This window comes from Notechis scutatus, chromosome 8 (assembly GCF_049901735.1).
Source record: "Notechis scutatus isolate UNSWTSFEM ecotype Mainland chromosome 8, rNotScu1.2, whole genome shotgun sequence".
Lineage (NCBI taxonomy): Eukaryota > Metazoa > Chordata > Lepidosauria > Squamata > Elapidae > Notechis > Notechis scutatus.
In genome coordinates, this window is record NC_142016.1 from 3,404,680 (window position 1) to 3,427,796 (window position 23,117).

Here is a 23,117-nt window from a genome sequence, read left to right on the forward strand (position 1 = left end):
AATGCAAACACAGCTCCATAATAATTAAGATACAATAAGACTGTTCCATAAAGTGAGACAATTGAAACGGCCGTTGAAGAAGAACCTCTAAAAGTTAGATGCCTAAACTGATAATTAAAACCTATACAGGTAGCTCCTGCCTTAACAACAGTTCATTTTGTGACTGTTTGAAGTTACAACAGCATGGATAAAAGTGGCTTATCGCTATTTTTCACACTTACAGGTGTTGCAGCATCCCCATGGTCACAGGATCCAAATTCAGACACCTGGGAACTGACTCAAATTTATGACTGTTGCAGTGTACCTTCCCCCAACAAGCAAAGTCAACGGGGAAGCCGGATTCACTTAACAACCATGTGGCTAACTTAACAATTGCAGTGATTCACTTAACAACTGTGGCAAGGAAGATCGTAAAATGGGGCAAAAAAAAAAGCAACCACAAAGGTTTGCAAGTTGCCTCCTTCCCAATATACAGTATCTCAGCAGCCAAGATAAATCATGGCTGGTGAATGATATATGGCCAATCAGAGTACCTTCCATCGAGCACAGGAGTTGATACTCCCCAACTTCTGTCCTAGACCATCTCATGGTCTAGACCAGGGGTGTCCAACCTTGGCAACTTTAAGACTTGTGGACTTCAACTCCCAGAATTCCTCAGCCAGCAAAGCTGGCTGAGGAATTCTGGGAGTTGAAGTCCACAAGTCTTAAAGTTGCCAAGGTTGGACACCCCTGGTCTAGAGTGACAATGGCATCTATTAGATGTACGACGTGCCCTCCAAATCTACATAGACAGGACGGCCTCTTTTAGGAAGACGGAGGCACTCTTTGTCTCCCTTCAACCTTCTACTCAAGAAAGGAAAGTCACGTCGTCGACAGTTGGCAGGGGGCTGCGAGCCACGATTGCAAAGACTTACGAGACTCATTCACTGCCTGTGCCTACAGGCATTACAACACATTCAACTAGGAGTGCCGCAACACCGGCTGCTTGGGCTACCCAAGTGTCGATTGATGAGATCTGCAGGGCGGCAACGTGGGTTTCACCATCGCCTTTCACAAGGCACTATAAACTGGGCGTTTTTGCTTCCGCTGAAGCAGCCTTCGGCAGATGGGCATTGCAACGGGTCGGCAGGTAAAAAGGGGGAGACCCTCCCGTAGGATACGCCAGCTTTGGTATGTCCCATGGCCTGGATGCTCGGAACAGCTCTCAGGAGAAGAGGCGTTGGTGCTTACCTGACACGCCCATTCTCTACGAGCTGTAAAGAGCATCCAACCCCACCCACCCAGAGACAGTCTGGTGTGGGTCCATTCCTGGCCAAGTCTAGAGGGCAAAGGTGAAGAAGAGCAATGATGAACTTATCACTTCGACTTCGCCAAAACTGGGGGCGCTAAGGAGGAGCCTCAAGGAGGCGTGTCCTCAGAAATCAGCTCAGCCTATCGAGAGACAGACAGAAGCACCTCCACTGGTTCATTGGTTCTCACTGTCAGGAAATGCCCTGGTCTAGAAAGCTCCACTTCAGCTTCCGCTCTGCTTTCAAGTGGGCACGGGGAAAAGCCCCCCTCCCCGAATCCAGCTCTTTTAAAACTTTTAAAACTTTTCTGTGAACGTGCCCACTTGGGGCACCCTTTGGCATGTGCTTGTTCTTAAACTGGCCAGGAAAGAGTCAAAATGGGGCATTGCCTGACATTTCTTCTGGAAGGATGGCTGCAACTTGCGAACCTTCTTGGTTGCTTCTTGCCTCCCTCTCCCCCCTCCCCTCTCCCCCCACCCCCGGGCCCTGATCGGGAGCCACAATACAAGAGAACTTGCAGGGGGAGCACAGTGGCAATGCCTCGGCCAGCATGGAAAACAGGATCGGTCCAGCCCCAGATCCACCTTCATCCAGGTAACCACCTGGCAGAATAGTCAAGGGTGAGCTTGTCCTGGCCAATGACCCATCAGCTAGCAATATGACATCACTTGAAAAAACCCTCATTGGCTGACAGGCTCTACGAGGCAGGAGTCTGTAGCCCAGCAACTGCCAGGAGCCGGTTTGCATTTGAGTGGCTGGCTGGCTGGGTTGGACATGGTGGAGCCCAAGTTTCTGTTGCCAAAGTTCTACTTGAGCCTGAATCCCACCCACGCCCCCCTTTCCTTTTGCCCGTGAATTGGCCAGAAAAGGCTTCCTCCAGCTTTGGCTGCCTCTTCCCTCCTTTTCAGAAAAGGCTGGATGGGGAAGGGAAACACGTATCCCGGCCAATTGACAAAAGGCCTGCAAGGCATTCAGCCCTGTTGGCACAACACGATTGGCCTGGTCTCTCTGCCCTGAGAAAATGGACGCCCTCTGCTAAGAGCAAGCACAGGGGTAGATGGGATGCTTTTCACACGCACACACACACACCTACACACCTACACACTTACACACACATGCCCTCTCTCTCTCTCTCTCTCTCTCTCTCTCTCTCTCTCTCTCTCTTCATTGGAAGGGAGGCACTGAAGCTCCCCGTTTCTCCGCTCCCTCTGGATAAGATCAAAACCAGCATCCGCGTGGAGCCAGCTCCAAGGTCCAGCCTCCTTCACCCTGTTTCCCTCTTTCCCAGTACAGCCACAAGATGGTGGAGTTCTTGGAGAAACTCCAATCTTGGAGATCTCTCTAGTGTTTTGCCCCTCCCTGCCTGGGGAAGTGGGAGAGGGCAGCAGCAAAGAGCAGGGCTGGGTGGTGGGGTTTAGCTGGGAAATCTTCCTCTGGGTTTGTTGTGAGGGTCCAAAGACATCCATATGTACTAACTCTCCAGTTCAGCCCTGCAGCACATCAGGTGTGTCTACAGCAGCGGTGGCTAACCTTTCGGGGCTCCTGTGTCGAAAACTGGGCTGGCGCTCACGTGCCAGCACCCAGAAGGCAATGTGCGTGGGCTCCCCTCGCCCCCTGCACATGTGCACGCGACACCCCCCCTTTGCGCATGCATGTGAGACTCCTCCGTGCATGCTGCATGTCTCTGCCCGTGCATGCATGTCTCCCACCCACCCCCGCCCCCACGCATCAGGGGTGGGATGCTACCAGGCCGTCCTGTCTATTCACTAGAACCGGTTGTGTGCCACTTCCGGCACGCTTGCCATAGGTTCGCCATCACAGGTCTACAGCATGAGGACAAAGCAAGCACCAAGTGGGTGGAAGCACCAAACTCATCCTGGCAGAAAATTCAGATGGGTCCTTTTGCATGGGGGATATAAGCTGGAGGGAGCAGTGTTGCCTGTGGCCAGCCCAGCCTCCCTACTCACATGAGTTTGTGCCTGTACTGTCCTGAGCTTGGCCAGTGGACAGACTCCACATCTGAGACCCCGGTGCTTCCTGGAAGGATCAGCCACCGCTTTCTGGAAGTGCGCTCTGTGCTGCCTGCTGGATGGCGCCTCTGGGGGCTGATCCAGTAGTCCTGCAGGCCCTGGCGGCTGGAGTAAGTAGCCGGATGGAGGCTGACCAGCCTTTTCCAGGGCGTCTCCTCTATCGCCCGCCGGGGAGGAGGAGCGCGTGGTTTCCTGCAGAAAAGAAGGAGCCATAGAAGGAGATCTCATTAGAGTTGGATTCACATGGCATGAAAAGAATCTAATTATCCTTGCATAAAGTTTATGGGATACAATGTCCAGGAAGCACATCGATAAGACACCTGGCAGATTCACCTGAGTGAGAAGGTGGGCTACCTATTGGATTATACAAATCTACTTGTTTCATGCTCAGGTTACAGAGTTCTGGACTCCCTACCAAGAAAGGCACAGCCGAGCCACCAGGAACCTGGCATGCTAATATTGGACGGTAATCTGCCAGCCGGGGGCTTCCCTGGGGAGGGGGTGACATTAAAAAAAAAAGTCAAGATGGTGTTTGGGATTGCAATCAAGGCACCAGCAAGTAGCAATAAATAGCATAGCACTTATATACCACCTCATAGGGCCTTATAGCAGAGTTCACCAATCTTCCAGATTGGTGGCCAAGAGCCGGGGGGGAGGTGGGAAAGAGGGGATAGTTTTGTGGGAGGGGCAGGCATGAGAGTGAACACCTGTTGCCAAAAGCACCTGCAACACTCGTGCGAGTGGGACTGAGGGCACCACCAACGCTCCCGTGGAATGGGGCTGTGGGTCCCCTCAATGCTTGTGCAAATGGGGCTGTGTGCACACGCCCACATCAGCCAGTCGCTCAGGTGGCCCAGTTGCAAATAGGCTGTGGACCGGTAGTAGTCCTCAGCCCACCAGTTAGGGACCCCTGTGTTATAGCACTCTCTAAATCAGGGGTGTCAAACTCAAGGCCGCCAGGCTGGATCCAGGCCTCAGGGTACTGAAATCTGACCCAAAGGGCCGACCTGGAACTATCAAAGGACCAGCCCATGGTGCCTCTGACAGCTAAAATGGTGTGTGTGTGCGCGCGCCCCCCTCCCCCGCGCCTTGTTTTCACCCACCATGGCCTCCTGCAGCACTCTGCCGGCCGAAACCAGGCCAAAAACAGACCGAAAAACGGGCTCAAACAGGCCAAAAACATCCTGAAAAATGGGCCAAAAATGTCTGAAAAATAGGCCAGAAAAATGAGCCCCAAACAGGCTGAAAATGGGTAAAAAAACAGGCTGGAAATGGCCAAAAAAGGGCCTAAAATGAGCCACCACGCAGCCCATTTCCGGCCAGCAGAGTGCTGCAGGGGGCCATGGAGGGTGAAAATGAGGCACGGGGGGGCTGTGTGTGGTCCGCCGCACCCCCGTTTTGGCCGACCGGGTGCTGCAGGAGGCATCCATCCTGCCCCCCATCCTCCCCTGGCCGCGTTCCCCCTCAGCCGCCGGCTCACAGAGAAGTAATGCAATGCTGATCTGGCCCTCAGAGAAATCCAGTTTGACACCCCTGCTCTAAACGGTTTATAATGTCAGCCATGACAGGCTGACTTACAACCACAACTGAGACCACATTTTAAAGCAGGGTGGTTGTTAAGTGAATTGGGCCCAATTTTAAATTTTGTGCCACGGTTATTAAGCAAATGATTGCAGTTGGTTAAGTGAACCATGAAGTTGTTAAGCAAATCCAGCTTCCTCCATTGACTTGGTTCCATTGTCAGAGGCTGGCTGGGAAAGTCGCAAATGACCCTGTGAATGTGTATACATGCTGGTTTCCAAGCACCCAAATTTTGATCACATCATGGAGATGCTGCACTAGTTGTAAGCGTGAAGATGAGTTGTAAGTCACTTTTTTCAGTCACTAAATGAGCAGCTGTAAGTCAAGGAGTAGTTGTAGAGGGAGGCAGGGGTGGGATTCAACTTCTTGTACCACTGGTTCTGTGGGCGTGGTTTGGTGGGTGTGCTTTGCGCGCACACGTTTTGTGCGCACTCATCTTCTCCTGCAACCCTGCACTCTCCCTGTGTGTTCAACAGCTGACAGGCGGCAACCAGCCATGCCGCGCGAAACAGTTGAGCTCCAAAACCAGGAAATAAAGGTCAGAATAGAGCCAGAGCAGGTGGGCCCTGCAGCTGATCCTTGGAGCTACTGGTTCAACTGAACCGGGCCGAACCGGTAAAATACCACCCCTGGAGGGAGGGCCCAACAAAACAGCTTATCTTTGTGGGAGGAAGACTCCACTAGTGCAGGATAAGTCATACCAAAGTCATGCATGTTGCAGGCAAGTCTTCCTGGAAGTCCCTCCACAGGTTTAGAGGGCAGCATCTGATGGATCTTGGAAAGCCAAGCAGGACCACCTCTGGCTTGGAGTGAGAGCTGCTACTCTGGAAGTTGAAAGTACATCCCAGAAGTGGCTATTTTGATTGTCCAAGAAAAATATATAGGGATGTCCATAAAGGCACCAGGAGTCCAGCAGTCTTTATTTTTATTTATTTATTTATTTTTGCACGAGGTGTGTTGAACTCTGTGGCCTAAGGGCAAACTTTGCCCTTTTCATATATTTTCACTTTAGAAGGGGGAGCAAATGGCAGCCAATATCCAGCCGTCGCGGTCAGGGGAGACATGAGGCTGCAAAGCAAAACGGCTCGAACGCCAAACAGCTGCACCTGGCTAGGTAGGCCAAGAGGTGGAAGAGGTAGGGAGCAAGAAGCCAAGGTGGGTACAGGGAGGGCCAAGTAGATGTAAGGCTGACCTTGGGGATGGTGTACAAGAGCCATGAGGGGAATTGGAGAAGCAGTTCCAGCCCAGATAGAGAGAGAAGCAAGTGTGAGAAAGAAACTCAGAATAGCCCTGCCTTGATTTGGGGGCAGAGAGAAACTTAGAATCTGTTAATACACCACTGTTTCCCAACCTCATCAATTTTAAAATGGATAAATTTCAATTCCCAGGATGCCCCAGCCAGCACATCCACTTATTTCCCCCCAAATTGCCAAATTTTGGGAAGCATCACCTATAGCAATCCAGTTGAATTCCTGAAATCGCCACAGTGTTCTCTTTTGTGACCCGGCCAACCTCAAAGAGCTGTCAGCAGTCTAGAGTTACCATACTTGATGCACAGGTGTTGTTAACCTGATCAAACCTGGCAAAGAGCCAATGGTGCATCCTTGCAGAGACTTGGATGATATCTTGTCCTGCATGTCTCCCTAACTCTGTGTTCACCAGGGCCCCTCCAAACAAGGTGATTTTCTGCATCTCTGGCTGAGCCTGAAATTCAAAATTCCTCTCTACTGGTTTAACTTGATATGCAAATGTCTAGCCCAGTTAAATCAATAAGAGATGTAATCATACCAGAAGAGGCCAGGGAACCTTAAAGAGCATATCGCTCATATTGTTCAAATCTGGAGCCCAGAAACTTTTAATACACAGAAACTGTTCTCGGGGTGCTGGAGCAGATGGCATCAAATGGCAAGCACCAGTATTGCTGTCCTTGTATTCAAGGCCTGGTGGATTTTTTTCAGGAAACAACAAAAAAAAATTAAGTAAAACAAAACAAAACAAAAAGTAAAGTAAAGTAAAAATAAAATACAATAAAATTTATTGCAGTGGTTCAAGAGCATTAGACATGCAAAAGAAGTTGAAAGTAAATCTGCAATGAAAGACAGTGCAGGGTAGTGGTTAATGGCCCAGGCTTGGCACCAGGGATCCTGAGTTCTAGTCTGATCACGGGCATTAAGCCAGCTGGGTGACTTTCTCTCAGGCCTAGGAAAGAGACCATGGCAATGACAGGGGACTTGTCTAGGCAGCGTCAGGAGTCAAAAAACTGACTGGAAGGCATATTGCAGAAACTGCCATAGGGCAAGTACCCTAGAAGCAGAAGCGCTAAGTTTGAACTATACAAAACCAAAAAAGTGCAAAACACCTAAGAACATAGACCCCCTGATCCAGTGGTGGGATTCAATTTTTTTTTACTACTGGTTTTTGTGGGCATGGCTTGGTGGGCATGGCAGGGGAAGGATACTGCAAAATCCCCATTCCCTCCCCACCTCACTAACCTGCTTTCCAGCTCCGTTCTCCTGGGCAGGGCAACCAAAGAAGACCCAGCCAATCATCTGGGACTCAATGGGAGGCGGAGAATAGATAGGGGCGGGGCCAGTCAGAGGCGGAATTTGCCAGTTCTGCAAACTAATCAGAATTTCCGCAACCGGTTCTGTAGAACCGGTCAGAACCAGCTGAATCCCACCTCTGCCCCGATCCCTAAAAGAGCTGAAACGAGCCCTGAATCTAGGCGAGGGAGGGAGCAATGAAACAAGCATTTGGAGCTATCTAATTTTGAAATAGAGATTAACATGTAAAGATTACAGAGTAGATTTAAAAGATTGGCTGATAGGAGCAGCTGTTTCATCAGACAATGACAACGGACAGCCAGCTTTCTCCAGGCTTCATCCAGGCTGAGCGAAAGCATGGCTGGGGGTCCTGCAGCTGTCCCCTCTCCTCCTGTTACGGACTAAGAGCCCACGGCTCACAGCTGTCGCCAGGCACCCGGACGGGGCTGCTTGGATCACACAGTCTGCAGACACTCTTCCTTTAAGTTGCCAGAACCATAACTCTGGTGAAAAAGCCCAAAAGGGCCAGAGTAGGACCAGAGGGCAAAGTTTCTTGGCCAAGTTCAAAAAAGCGAGTGAGGTGGTTTTTGGTTTTTGTATTTTTTTTGTGGCAAGTGGCTGGAGCTATTGTTTATAAAGTGATAACCTTAAAATCCAGAGGGCTATTTATGAATTTTATTGCAGCAAAAGTACCAAAAGTAGAATGCAAATAAACAAACAAAAATCAAGAAAAAGAACAAAGACTGAAAGGTGGTCTGACCAGCTAAAGTCCAGAGGGCTCCAAACTTCGCCACTTTAAGGCTGGTGGACTTCAACTCCCAGAATTCTACAGCCAGCTATGCTGGCTAGAGAATTCTGGGAGTTGAAGTCCACCAGCCTTAAAGTGGCCAAGTTTGGGGACCCCTGGTCTAGGGTCTCTGGCTTGAACAGGGGTTGGACTAGAGGACCTCCAAGGTCCCTTCCAACCCTATGATCATATACTCTTTATCAGCTATGCTGACTGGAGAATTCTGGGAGTTGAAGTCCACCAGCCTTAAAGTGGCCAAGTTTGGGGACCCCTGAGCTAAACCCAACTAAAATCAGCCTCAATAGCAAGACTTCTGCCTTGACTTCTGGACGCAGAGTGGGGGAAAGAGGTACTACTATTAGGGAATTTTAGACTATGATTCAAGGTTTATTTCCCTCATCCCCTTTTAGATAGTCATATGTAGAATAGAATCATAATAACTTTATTGTCACTTTGAATGTGCACTAATCAGCCTACATTAAAAGGAAATTTTTGTTGCATAGAACTCTCAAAGGGCCACCACCTCCAATATACACTACATAAACATGACTAAATAAATCAATCAATACAAATGTATGTACATATATATGTACAGATATGTGTACCCACATATATGTATAACCACATATGTTGTGACTTGGAGGTCTGAGCCTGCCCTGTTAGAAGACACAGACTTGAGCCATGAGGAAGAGGAGGATTTGGCTCTGAGGTTTGAGCCTGCTTTGCTGGAGGATTCGGAATTACCTTCCTCCCCAGGACTTTCCTCCCTGGTTGTGCCTCAGGTGTCGGAAGATAATCAGGAGAGCGTAGCGGAGCCTCTGGCTGAGGATCAAACTGAGGAATGTTGGTTTGATGCAAGGCAAAGACATAGACATAGACGCGAAATGCAACGTAAAAGGAAATGTCAAATCAGGGACTGAGATGAGAGACTGACACGCCCCTCAGGGAATAAAAGGGGGGGTGTTAGCTCTGGATCCTCATTAGGGACAACTTGTTTATTTGGGATAGAAGCTTTGACAAATTCTCTGTGCGGCGTTTGCCTTTGATTTATGGTCTTGTTTTATTATCGGACTTGGCAGGCAGCTTGTGGAAGACTGCCAAGGATTTCTGCAGCCAAAGGAATTTAACCCTGTCGTTCCTGGTCCTGTCTGTTTATTTATATCCCTTTGGAAACTTGGACTCTCACCTCGTGGTCACAGGTGAGACAGAACATACATATATGTATAATAAGTACATATATAGGTACCCACATATATGTATAACTTCATCTGAGAAAATGCAAATACAGATAATCCTCAACTTACAACCATCCGTTTAGCACTCATTTGAACTTACAGTGGCATTAAAAAGTGACTTTTGACCAGTTCTCATACTTATGACCACTGCAGCGTCCCCCACGGTCACAGGATCAAAAGTAGCAACTAGCATGTATTTGCGATAGTTGCCGTGTCCCGGGGTTACGTGATTGCCTTTTGGGACCTTCCCAGTTGGCTTCTGACGAGCAAAATCAGTGGGAGAAGGCAGATTTGCTTAACAACCATGTGATTCACTTAAAGACGGCACTTAACAACTGTGGTGAAAAGGTCATAAAGCTGGATGTGACTCACTGAACAATTGCCTTGCTTAACAATGGAAATAAATGCTGGTTCTAATTGTCAAAAGTCACGGACTCCCCGTAACCACGAAAGAAATCTCTTTTCCAGAAAAGAGAAGAAGATCCTGTCTTTTTAAGAAATCGTAACTCAGCTGCGGAGTCCCTCTCCTCCGCTGATGTCTTTCTATGTGTGAGAAAAGGTGCCGTAATGAGCCCTGCCCTGCCTGCAGGCCCATGCTGGGCACCCTCAATGTTGACACGCCTGCTCCTCCCAAGTCTAAGAGCTGCCATATCTAGGCAAACACTAGGAGGTAGCAAAGAGATTCAGAAAATGGATTCCTTTCTGCCATCTAGTGGTTGTCTCTGGTTGTTGTTTTGCTTTTTTTTCTCAATAGTTTGTATGTATTTTTAGTTTTTCTTATCTCCATTTCTTTTCTTTTTTTTTGTAAAAGTTTTTTATTTTTATTTTTTGCATACATATCCATATATGAACAATATGGTACCTGGGTGTTTTACATATTAATACAATTAAAATAATACTTCATATATTTGACTTTATTAAACTTATATACTTATAGTATTTCTACCTAAATTTGTTATTTCCAAAATGATCATTGTTTAATTTTCAATATTTCAGTATCTTATTTGCATATCAATCCTTATATTCAAATTCCTTGTACATCCATTAATATGTTATTAAACATTAGCTATTTTTTAAACAATCTTATTTCATTCTAACATTAATACACATATTTATATTTCATTATAGTCTTCTATTCACTTATGTTTCATTGTATTGGTTCTTTTACGCCAATCCTCATGTGATTCAAATATACTTAATATCACCTTCATTCAAAATCTAGTTTCCTTTCTTTTTCTTACATCATCTTATTGTTAAAGAAGTGTATTCCATTATTTCCCCGCTCCCAATTCCATCCCAGTTCTAACTTTCAGTTATGCCACTACACTTTCCAAAAATATTCCCTAATAGTTTTTTTAGTATAACATTTTGTTTATCAAATATATCCTTCCTTTTACCACAAATAAAAGATCAATAATCATGTTTAATGCATTCGACAAGTGCTTGTAACTCTACTAATAATACTCCTGTTCATATTAAATTCCAATCTTCCATTATTTAATTAATCAATATTTCAATACATTATTTTTATACCAATCACCACTTTATCATTCAAATTTCATTTCATATATTCCATTATTCCCCCCCTCTCTAATTTCCAACCCTATTCTAAATTTAATTATATCTTTGTTTGTATTGGAGAAAGAAGAAAAAAGAAAAATAAGTTTAAAAAGAATAAAAAATTTCTTTAACCATTCTCTCTTATTTGCTTTAAACTGTGTTAAACATTCTCTTCTTATCATTTATCAAATATATCCTTCCTTTTACCAGAAATAAAACATCAGTAATCATATTTAATGCATTTAACAAGTCCCTGTAGCTCTGATAATACTGCTGTTCATATTGAATTGCAATTTTCCATTATTTATAATCAATATTTCAATATATTATCTTATCTCCATTTCTAATGCTGATTTTTCCATTTTTAAATGTATGTTTTTATGAATGTATACTTTTTTTTTATTAAGTATCATACACCGCCCAGAGTCACTTCTTATGAGATAAGTGTCTTATATACAGATACAGATAATCAGAGTTGGAAGGGACCTTGCAGGTCATCTAGTCCAACCCCCCACCCAAGAAGCCCTACACCACTTTTGACGGATGGCAGTCCACTCCCTTCTTGAAAGCTTCCAGTGATTTAACTTGATAAATAAGAAAATGAAGTAACAGTTCCAACAAGCAAGAATGTCCATTATATCAACTACTAGCTGATACGTTAAATCATGGGGGAAAGTACTGATGGGTTTAAGGCAGTGGTTCCCAATCTCAGCAATGTTAAAATGCGTGGACTTTAACCACCCTCAATTCCCCCAGCCAGCATGCTGGAGAGGGAAATTCGGCAAGTTGAAGGCCATGCTTAGAAATCATAGAATAATAAGGCTGGGAGGGATCTTAGATATCTTTTAATCCAACCCCTGCCCAAGGCAGGAGGCCTTATTGCAGACTGGAGAAACGGCTCTTCCATTTTGTTCTTGAGGACTTCCAGCAATGGAGCAGCCACAACTCCAGGAGGCCAACTGATGAATTGCTCTTACTATCAGATTTCTCCTTAGTTCCAGATTTGATTTTTTTTTTTGAACATTTTATAGTTGAGGGGAAAAAAATTAAGACACACTGGTTTAAAGCAGTGGTCGCCAACTGGTGGTCTGTGAGAAAATTTTGGTGGTCTCCAAAGAAATGTCCCCCCCCCCCAAAGTAATTAATCCAGGCTGCACGGGAACACAAGGCTGCGCTGCCCACATGGCCTGCCCACCCGCTGGCCCCCACCCTTCGGCCAAGCGCAAACCTTACCTTGAGGAGAGCCATGCGAGCTGGAACTGGAAGGTAAGACCAATGGTGGGGGAGAGAAATCCTCCCCAGGGTGACTTGCTGACGTTGGTGGGAAAGTTGTTCCCATATTCCAGAGCTGCAGTAGTCACAGGACTGGCCCTTTGGTCATCCTGGAGCAGCTGCTCCTCCACCCAGGTGCACCGGCCTGCCAGGGACTGGAGGAGCTGCTCTGGGATGACCAAAGGGCCAGTCTTGTGACTCCTGCAGCTCTGGAATATAGGACTGACTTTCCTACCAATGTCAGCAAGCCACTATCAGTCAAAATTCATATCAGTGGTCCGCGGGATTTAAAATTATGAGTTGGGTGGTCCCTGAGGTCCAAAAGGTTGGCAAGTCCTGGTTTAAAGTACAGGTAATTCTTAACTTGTGACCACAATTGAGCACAAAATTTCTGTTGCTAAGTAGTTTTTGGGGTAAATTTTGCCCCATTTTATGACTTTTGCCACAGTTCTTTAGTGAAGCACTGCCGTTGTTAAATTAATCCTGTGGTCTTTAAGTGAATCTGGATTTCCCCATTAACTTTGCTTGTTGGGCGTTGGCTGGGGAAGGTCGCAAATCATGATCACATGGCCCCAGAACAGCACAACTGCCATAAATACATTCCATTTGCAAAGCCCCCCCAATTTTGATCTTAGGACCACAGGAATGTTCCAACAGTTGTAAGTGTGCAAACTGGTCGTGTCACTTTTTCCAGTGTCATTGTAACTTCAAATGGTCACTAAATGAATGGTTGTAACTGTAAGTCAAGGACTATTTCTACAACAGATGTAAGGACTCACCCAACTTTTCACAGAGGCAATCAATTGTTCTGAATGGCTTCATCTGTGCACGGAACACATTCTTCTTCTCTAACCTTGCCGTGTTGGGTATATAAGGAGCTACACACTTGGCCAATAAAGAATTCTAATTCTAATTAATTCTAATTCTACAACTGGATTCATTCCAGGAATCCTGATTCTACCAGAATCTGCTATTTGCCCCTCATTTGGTGCAGGGGTACCTCAGAGGAACTTTCGCCACTGAGGTAAGGTCCTTATCAACACATTTTCAAGGTCAGAGACCTTTTCAAGGGGAAAATAAAAATACAAGTATTCCTTGAGTTACAACAGTTAGTTTAGTGATCATTCAAAGTTACAATGGCACTGAAAAAAGACCATTTTTCACACTTAAGACCAGAGGTCACCAAACTTGGCAACTTTAAGACTTGTGGACTTCTTCAACTCCCAGAATTCTCCAGCCAGCTATGACTTGAATCCACCAGTCTTAAATTTGCCAAGTTTGGGGACCCCTGGTATAGGGTCCCTGGCTTGAACAAGGGTTGGACTAGAGGACCTCCAAGGTCCCTTCCAACCCTATGATCATATACTCTATCAACTATGCTGGCTGGAGAATTTTGGGAGTTGAAGTCCACAAGTCTTAAAGTTGCCAAGTTTTTACAAAATCTGCACTGCTATTACTGTTAATCTTCTCATCACTCCTTATCACCCATCCTCTCCCACTTGTGACTGTATGACTGTAACTTTGTTGCTTGTATCCTTACGATTTATATTGACTGTTTCCTAGTATGATTTGATTGCTTATTGTACCCTATGACTATTATTAAGTGTTGTACCTGATGATTCTTGACTCTTGACGCATGTATCTTTTCTTTTATGTACATTAAGGAGTATTTTGCACCAAAGACAAATTCCTTGTGTGTCCAATCACACTTGGTCAATAAAGAATTCTATTCTATTCTATTCTAAGGAAGAAGAAGGAGAAGAAGAAGAAGAAGAAGAAGAAGGAGAAGGAGAAGGAGAAGGAGAAAGAAGGAGAAGGAGAAGGAGAAGGAGAAGGAGAAGGAGAAGGAGAGGAGAAGGAGAAGAAGAAGAAGAAGAAGAAGAAGAAGAAGAAGAAGAAGAAGAAGAAGAAGAAGAAGAAGAAGAAGAAGAAGAAGAAGAAGAAGAAGAAGAAGAAGAAGAAGAAGAAGAAGAAGAAGAAGAAGAAGAAGAAGAAGAAAAGTAGTGCATCCAACTAACTGTCTTCCTCATCATTTGGCTCCAGGATCCAGTTCCTCTTGTCCTTCCTGAACCTTGTGAGAGACAGTCCCACCAAGAGATCTACCAACACTCCAATCTAGAGGTGGTCATGGCAATGGGACTGACTGGCTTGCCCTCAGAAGTTGTGGGAGTGCCATCACTTGAGACTTTCAAGAAGAGATTGGAGACTCCCATCTCTCAGAAATGGGGAGGGGGTTGGACTAGATGATCTACAAGGTCCCTTCCAACTCTGATTATCTGGTGCAAACTGGCTTTTTCAAGGAAGAGAAGCCCACAGTTACGAGTCCAGTTTCTCCTGTGTGAAAGTGCCTTTTGCATGCATTTGCCCTTTTTACACCCAGGCATGCAATTCTTTGCAGGAGGCATACTTTGGATTTACATCTTCCAGAAAATGTGTCCCTGTCCAAATCTATTTATTTTTCCTGTTGAACAAGGGTTTGGCACTCGTCTCTTGAACTTCTTTGGTGACTCAATGGAAAAACCTGCAGTTTTTAGGCAAGGTTTTCAGAAGTGGCTTGCCTAAGACCAAGAGAGAAGAACAACGTCAAAGACTGCCAGGTGGCTTTAGGTCTAAGGAATGACTAGAACTCACAATCTCCCATTTCTAACCTGTTGCCTTTAAACATTATATCAAGCTGTCTCCCTGTCTTGAAGTTAGTTGCACTTTATAGCAATCTGCCGATTTGGATAGTTTATTTAAAAGTGGCAGCTAAAATGAAAGCTGCCTTGCAAATGATCCCCAGACAAAAAGATCCTTGCCGGCCTCTTGTATATGCATGTTTTTGGAGGAAATTGACAATTGTATTTCCCACCCACCCTCTGCCCAAGGAAAGTACGAGGAAGGAACCTACCGAGCCAGGATATAGTTCACCACAAAGAGAGCTGTTTCAGGAAACATCATTCTTCTGGATCCTTGCTGGAGATCCTTGCACTGCGATTGAGCTTCCTGTCGGTTAGTTGGTGAGTCCATCGGCTGCAACTCTGGCCCTATCTTTAAAGGATGTGGACACGGCATCAGGAATAGCCACGGCCCCTGAGGGCTCGATTCGTAGTCTCTGAAAAACTATATTCCCTCTGTGATGCCTGACCTCATGCAGAGGAGAAAGAAATTGATCCTACCAGCAGCTGGGCTTGTCTGGATGGTGAGACTGAGAAATATGTGTTGGGGCTTGTTTGTACACACACACACACACACACACACACACACACACACACAGAATCTTTCAAGGATTTGGCACCTTGCCCGTGATATGTCCGGATAGACTACAGATGTAGGGTCTTCCTAGAATATTTGGATGTATCGATAAACAGGCATGCAGAGCCTAAGAAACTCATTTATAGGTAGACAAATTCCTTACCCCTACAGACAAAGAAATCCAGACTCCTTGGCCCCTCCCCCAATATTACATTATGACCCACACCACACTGGAAAGTCCAGGCTAAATGGAGTTGGGATTATTGGTATTTCGGCATGTGGTAAGATCCCTGCCATTGCTTTATCGTGTTGTAGGCTTTCAGGCTTCAATTCCTGGGAAAATTATCAACCTTGATGGGTGCTGACTGGTGCATATGAAAAGAAGTGTGGCCGATAGAATGGAAAAAAAGACAGAACGGACAACCCAGCAAACAAACCAAGATGATGAGAAGGAAAAGATATGATAAAGACAATAATGACTGATGAAATAAACCGAGGAAAAAGTACTTTAAGAGATTTTAAAAAATGAAATATGATAACCTGGAAGATATTTTTGAAAGGGAGATAGGGGTTTGGGTGGATACTCTGGAGACCTGGCAGCTGAGGAGGATAGAGAAGGGAGAAATATTCAGTCTGAATGGTGAAGATGCAGATGTTGATAGAGAAAGACCCAAGAGAAACCAAAAACAAATAAGAATTGAAGTATTAAAATAAATGAGAGATGATGGATAGAAAGGAATTATTATATGTATATATATATATGTATTTTCTTTTTTTCTAATATGATGGCTTGATTAGAAATTTGAATAGAGGTAAAAATAAGAATACACACCTTTATATGAAGCAATAGTTAGATGGAAAGATTGGAGGTTGAAAGATGGTATTATTATTGGTTTTCCGGTTTGGGTTTCTTCAGCAACAGACCGAAATCCGTGATCGTGCACAGTTTCGATCTGTGCTCGCCGCTGGAGTGCCACGATCCTTCGGATTCGGGGCTGAAGCCACCCCATAGAGGTGGTGAAGAGGGGGGAGATTGCTAGCTGAGTGGAGGGGAGCTGCATCTCTCCTCCTTGGCTGGTCTAAACTCCCTTTCCCAAAGGCGGTTGCAGTGGTGGTCAGAAATGGCCACCTCAAAGAAGAACCTGACTGGATAAGATTGTGCAGGAGGAAGACAAAGAGGAAAGCAGGACAGACCGGGATAAACAACAGAGAACATCTAAGCAAGGTACCCTGAATCTAAAAGTACCTAGAGGGATACTTCTGAAAGAAGATTTTTAAGCGGCAAAGGAAAGAAAAAGAAAGGTTAAAAACCCCTTTTTTACCTTTATATTGACAATTACAAATGGTATGGAAAGAAATTTATGTTGATCTATTTTGACACTAATAGGCAACTTTAAGCTGAAATCTAAGTGTCAAAAGGAGAATAAAGATTTTTCTTTGGTCATTTTAAAGCCCTAAAAAGGAGAAGAGTGGAGGCAAAAGGGTGGGACTTGGAATAATGGAAAAATGGAGTGCTACCTGGAAAAATAAAGAGGATTAACAGTGAAACTTTGAAAAGACTCCCGAGGATACATTGTAACTGAAACCTTATTAAAAGATACAGTAACCCACAGAAAGGAAAAGTAAAGGAAAGAAACTAGAAGGAACAGTCTGGGATCATTTGGTGATTTAAAAAAAAGTTTTTGGCATTGGGTTTTTTTTTCTTTTTCTGTTTTTACTTAAAATCAATCGGGTGGTTGTTCAAAAGTGTTTAAAATGCCATCACTCCTGGAGGAATTGAAGATGAGTCTTAAAAAACAGAAAGAAGATGCAGAAAGGGGAGGAAGATCCTTTGGCTTCGTATTTGAATTTTTTGAAATGGAGATCCTGAACTATGAAAAGCAAAAGGAAAAGCTTCAAGAGCAAGAAGAAGGGCGGGACAAAGAAGAAGCCATTTTCAATGATAAAATAATGCAAAGTGTGGTAATAAGGGGAAAAATGGGGGAAGGAGTTAAAAGTTTGAGATCAAAGGGAACAGCCAAAAAGAAAAATAGTCTGAAAAGGAAGTATAACAGCAAGGAGAAGCAGAAAAGAAAACTACAGAAGGGAAAATTAGAGAGAGAAGGGTATAAAAAAAAGGGATGAGAAAAAGGGGGGGGAGATAGAAAGGGAAGGAACTTATGAGGGACAAAAGCAGGAAATAAAGAAAAAGGGGAAACGTACTAGGATTAAAGGTATTTGCTCAGCTAGAAAACACAGAGACAATGGTTAAATTAAGTTAAAAGTGAGGATTCTGCAAAGGTACAAAAGATAGTGTTGTGACAGTAGAATACTGTATTGAGTTAGAAATGAAATAAATAAATAATCTATGAGATAAAACTGTATTGTTATGTAATGGTATGTTTATTTATAATTAATGCAATAATAAAGAAGAGAGGGAAACATTGCAATTGTTTCTAAAGATTGATAAAATATTGAAAAGAAATCTGAAATATTTATAAGGAAATTTATACCAGTCACTAGAATGAATTTGAATAATTATTTTGCTTATTAATAGTAAATAATTTATAAGATAAAACTGTATGACTATCCAATGGCATGCTTATTAACAGTTAAGTAATAATGAAGAAGGGAGGGAAACATTTCAATTGTTCTCAAAAATTGATAGATATTGAAAAGAAACGTGAAAGATTTACAAGGCTCATACTAGTACTAGAATGAATTTGAATAACTGTTTTGTTTACTAATGTTTATATACATATATATATATTGTTTTTGCTATGTTTTTAGGATTTTTCTTTTTACATTTTCAAGGGGAATTACCAAGCAGAGTCTGAATGATGAGATTTACATGATATAAAATAGATATTAGAAATTTGAATGTTATAATTTTAAAATGCACAAATTTAATGTTTAATGAGATTTCATATGATAATAACAATAAGACTTAAAGGTGTTGCACTCCGATTGGCAATCATAGGGGGAATTTTGCTTTTTAAGAATGCTGGAAGAGAACATATGAAATTGTAAACAAGACAGACAAAAGTATAAGTATAATGAATAAAAAGATATAGAAATTTAGGTAAAAGAAATACAATTGAATAAGAAGAAAATGAGATAACCATAAAAGAAAATTAAGAGAAGTAAAGGGAGAAAGAGTGAGAAGTTGGAAAAAGAGTAATAAGATATGAAGTTGAATACATAAGATGAATATGCATATGAAATTGTGTCTGTATGGAAATATGATAACCCGGAACCATGCTGTAATCAAATAAGATGTTTTATTTGCTTTGTTAAAACTCAGTAAAACTTTATTTAAAAAAGAAAGAAAGATGGTATTATTAGGTATGTTTAAATAACAGGAAGACTGGTACTTGAATGGTGTATTTGACTTTGAACAATCAAATAAGGAAGGACTATGTCTAAATATAAATGTGTATTAATTCTAGGATTATCAATGGTGACCTGATTAGAACCTAGAATAGAGGTAGAAATAAGAAATAGGGGGATTATTAGCAGATAAAATGTTTTTATAACAGAATATAAGTAATAATTTGATGGAAAAGATCAGAGGTTGAAAGTTGTATTACCATGTATGCTTATAATGTCATTGGCATTAAAATGGATCATTGAAATATTGAATAACTAAAAAAACCAAGTATATTAATGCTAGGATTATATGAGTTTGATTAATATAACAACTATATGATTATCATTATTGATGTTTGTATCAACATGAATTATACCCAGAGGCTACACTGTTCATGCATTGATGTATAAAAATCCAATAAAACTTAAAAAAGAAAATACGTGTGGCCCAAAAAAGTTAAAATAGAGGATAACCCTGATGTTCTTGAGGTTTAGAAATAATCTCCTCCTCCTCCTCCTCCTCCTCCTCCTCCTCCTCATCATCATCATCATCATATAAAAAAAGGTCAAAGTGGCATCTACTGACCATGCAATCAAACACTATCCCTTTCAACATAAGTTGCAATGCACATGAAAAAAAAGACAGAGACAAGGCTTTGCCTTGTGGTCAATGGATGCCATCTTGACTGTTTTCACACACCCATTCTGAGAGAGAGAGAGAGAGAGAGAGAGACTAAGAAAGGTTTGTTAAGAGGACGGCAGTTATGCAAATTTTTGATTTCATACCTCAAACTCTGATTAGACAGAAATCTTTGCCTTTGAAGCCCTGCCTCGAGGCCAGTTAATTCAGGCAAAGGAAGTAGTGCTGGTTTAATAAGCGATTTGCCATTTTCTTGGGTTGGAGGAGCAAAAATAAATGAATAAATACAAGCTGCATGCTGTGCTTGGCAGGGGGCCTTATATAAACAGCCCCCCCTCCCAATATATGCATTGCCTTCTTTGTACAGCACTCCCTGCTTTGGCAAAGTGGAGGGGCGGGGCTCTTGAGATATGTTCATTTAAATCCTTAATTTGCCAGGTGGTCTCTGATTAATCCCTATCAAAAGGCTTGGCTGCTGAGAATGGATTTGGGGCTGTTTTGTGTTCCAGCCTTCAGCACCTCTGGGGTTTGGAGAAAAGGGAATCCCGTTGAGCCGTGCAACCTTGCTCTGGGGCTGGTCCCCATGGTCATCCCCACCCTGCCCAGGGATTGGAAGCCCCTGGCTTCACCAGGTCAGGCAGAAATGCGGACAGGAGCCTCTGCCAGGGAGGAGAGGGCCGTAAGAAAGGGACAGGTCTTCAGTATACGTAACACACGTTAGGGTGAGCAGTCATTGTCTGCTGTTTCAAAGCCCTAATCCAGTGTTTCTCAACCTTGGCTACTTTAGGATGGGTGGGGCAACTCCCAGAATTCCCCAGTCCCTATCCAAGTTTGCACATGTTTCCACCTGTCTTAAAAATGGCTGAGGTTGAGAAGCTGCTCTGACCTCTAATTCACTGCTGCAAATGGCCCCTTACCATTCAGCCATTAACCGAGCAGAATAAGCCCAGTAAATGATTGGATGCCCCCATGGAGGCTTCCCCAGCCAGGACCCTCTGCCTGGGAGAGCAGCAGCAGGGTGCCTCTGTTCTTTCTCTACCCCAAGAAAACAAAATGGTGCACCTACACACACACACAATTTTGATTTAAGAATGCTTAAACAACTCTTGCTTAAGAGTTTCAATCATGTTGTGGTCATGATTGAATGGTGCAGACTGCTTAATGGGGCAGAGTCGAGATAGGCTGTGTGGACAGAGCAAATTTATGCGGCTAAATTTCTCCCTGAATGTTCATTCTCCCTCCCTCCCTCTCTCCTTCCCTTCCCCCCCCTCTCTCTCTCTCTCTCTCTCTCATCTATCATTTTACTTTATTTATTAAGTTTATATGCCACCCATTCAGAGTGATTGGCGTACTCCTTACTTCATCAGTGTGTACAGTGATGTAGAAAGCACAAATTGCATATTTTTTTTTGTTTCTCTGGTCTGCTCCAAATCCATCCTGCAGGATAAGTGAAGGAAAGGCAATCCCACTGACAACTTTTACATACAAAACGCTTAAGTTCTTTGGTACAATGTTGTTGCTCATTAATTGAGGCATTTAGACATTGCTTTTCATCACCAAGGACCTTAAGGTAGATACAGATACAGATTAGCAGAGTTGGAAGGGACCTTGTAGGTCATTTAGTCCAACCCCCCACCCAAGGAGGAGACCCTACACCATTTCTGACAGATGGCAGTCCAGTCTCTTCTTGAAGGCTTCCAGTGATGAATCTCCCACACCTTCTGAAGGTGAACTGTTCCATTGGTTGATTGCTCTCACTGTCAGAAAATTTATCCTTATTTCCAGGTTGAATCTCTCCTTGTTCAGTTTCCATCCAATATTCCATTATCCACTATAAGGAAACATATGGCAAACTGTATAAAATGGTAAAATATCCAGAACTGCTATAAAACACAAAGATTAAATTAACAAAGCTAAAATCTTTTTTTTAATAGGAGGGAAGATGTGAGGCTTGTTCTGCAATTAGAAATGTAAAAGCAGAGAAAATGAGAATGTCAATATTATTTGGATTGTTAAAAATAGCAAGTCCAGCTTCATATAGGAGTGCTCATAAGGATCTAATTGAAAGACAATTCTTCAAGACAAAATACTGTTCAAATAAACCTGAACTATATCATGACATACAGATAAGCCATGATTAGTGCAAGTTTGGACAATGCAATATTTGTTTCAATGCAAATTGTAAATTGATTTCAGATTGCATTTAATACTGCTCCAAAATCAGTTATTGCAATACTAGCACACACACAATTACAGTTTTGGTTTTAGACACTGCTGATCTCTGGGCATGCAACATAAAGAAAAGAAGATTCCCTCAGAGGAAAACAGAACAAGTTTTTTAGAAAAAAAGAAAAGAAAGGCTCATTCTTACATTAGAACACATATTTGATGAAATTGAATGATGAGCGTGGTCATAGCAACTCTAAAATGGGAGATAATGTTGGAATGTCTGAATCTGCAGTAGATTTTTAAAAATGTTGCTTTCTCTCACTACTCTGTGACTTTGTTAACCATAAATATAAATTATAAGTACAGGTAGTCCTTGATTTATGACCGTAATTGAGCCTGGAATGGTCAATGTAAGTCATGCTGGTCATTAAGTGAGGCACCATGTGACCATGCCCAATTTTGCAACCTTTTGTCTGTCAGTAATTAAGTGAATCACCATGGTCGTTAGTCTATAACATTATTGGTGATCAAAAAAGGCATCACCTTTTTGAATAAAATTTTCACTAAATTGTTTTTGCTCACTGTTTTTCCTCTTAGCAGCCAAATAGTCACTATTTCCTGGAACAGTTAATTCCCAGTTACAGATGGTACGTTCTGTTACCCATAATAGCTATGGGCTAGGAGGCAGATTTTTTTGGCTCTGGCTGATCAGCATTTGCCCATGAGTAAGACCCAGGATGTTCAGTTGTGTTGGTGCAGCCAAAATTAGCCCTCCCTTTTATGAGTATTAATTAATTAATTAAGGGAGGGAAAGGAAATGAATTTTACTCGGATTTTACTCCCGATAGTCCTAACCGACTATGGGGACTGCGCTCCTCTCTATTTCAAGGATCATTGAGCCAGTAGTGTCTGAAGATCTTTCTGTGGTCATATGGCCAGCATAATAACACAGCTCTGTTTCTTCCTCACTGAATTGCTACCTATTTATCTACTTGCATTTGACCGCTTTCAAACTATTAGGTGGACAGGAGCTAGGCAAAGATGGGAGCTCAGCCTGTTACATGATGCTCAGGTCTTGAGGGGTCGGCTTTCCAGTGTGAATGAATGAATGAATGAATGAATGAGTATTGATTAAAGCGGTAAATTATTTTAATCAACTGTATGCTAGTTATGTAGAAGTGATTCAATCTCATTCTCTTTCCAGGACACACTTGGAGTTCAAGGTGTCTGTCTGTCTGTCTGTGAGAGAGAGAGGAAGGGAGGGAGAGGGAGAGGGAGGGAGAGGGGGAGAGAAAGAGAGATCTGAACTCAACATGATGGTTTGTAGTTCCCTCAGGATATTTTCTAATGGGCAATTCTGAGCATTATGAACACAAAATAATTGGGTCTTCTCAGTTGTAGCTTATCTTGTGCAATCCCTCTGGGTCAT

The 23,117-nt window shown here is 43.2% G+C and overlaps 1 protein-coding gene across 1 annotated transcript in view; it reads right to left on the reverse strand.

Moving 5' to 3' along the window:
* Window positions 1–15,385, reverse strand: part of LOC148129874 (uncharacterized) — a 41,912-nt gene extending 26,527 nt beyond the window's left edge. The window contains exons 1-2 of the mRNA XM_087970505.1: window positions 15,188–15,385; window positions 3,257–3,511 (exon numbers count right to left, since the gene is read on the reverse strand). Coding sequence (XP_087826631.1) covers window positions 3,257–3,511; window positions 15,188–15,351 — 419 coding nt within the window. The 5' untranslated portion in view covers window positions 15,352–15,385. The remainder of the gene's footprint in view (window positions 1–3,256; window positions 3,512–15,187) is intronic.
* Window positions 15,386–23,117: the final 7,732 nt, after the last annotated feature.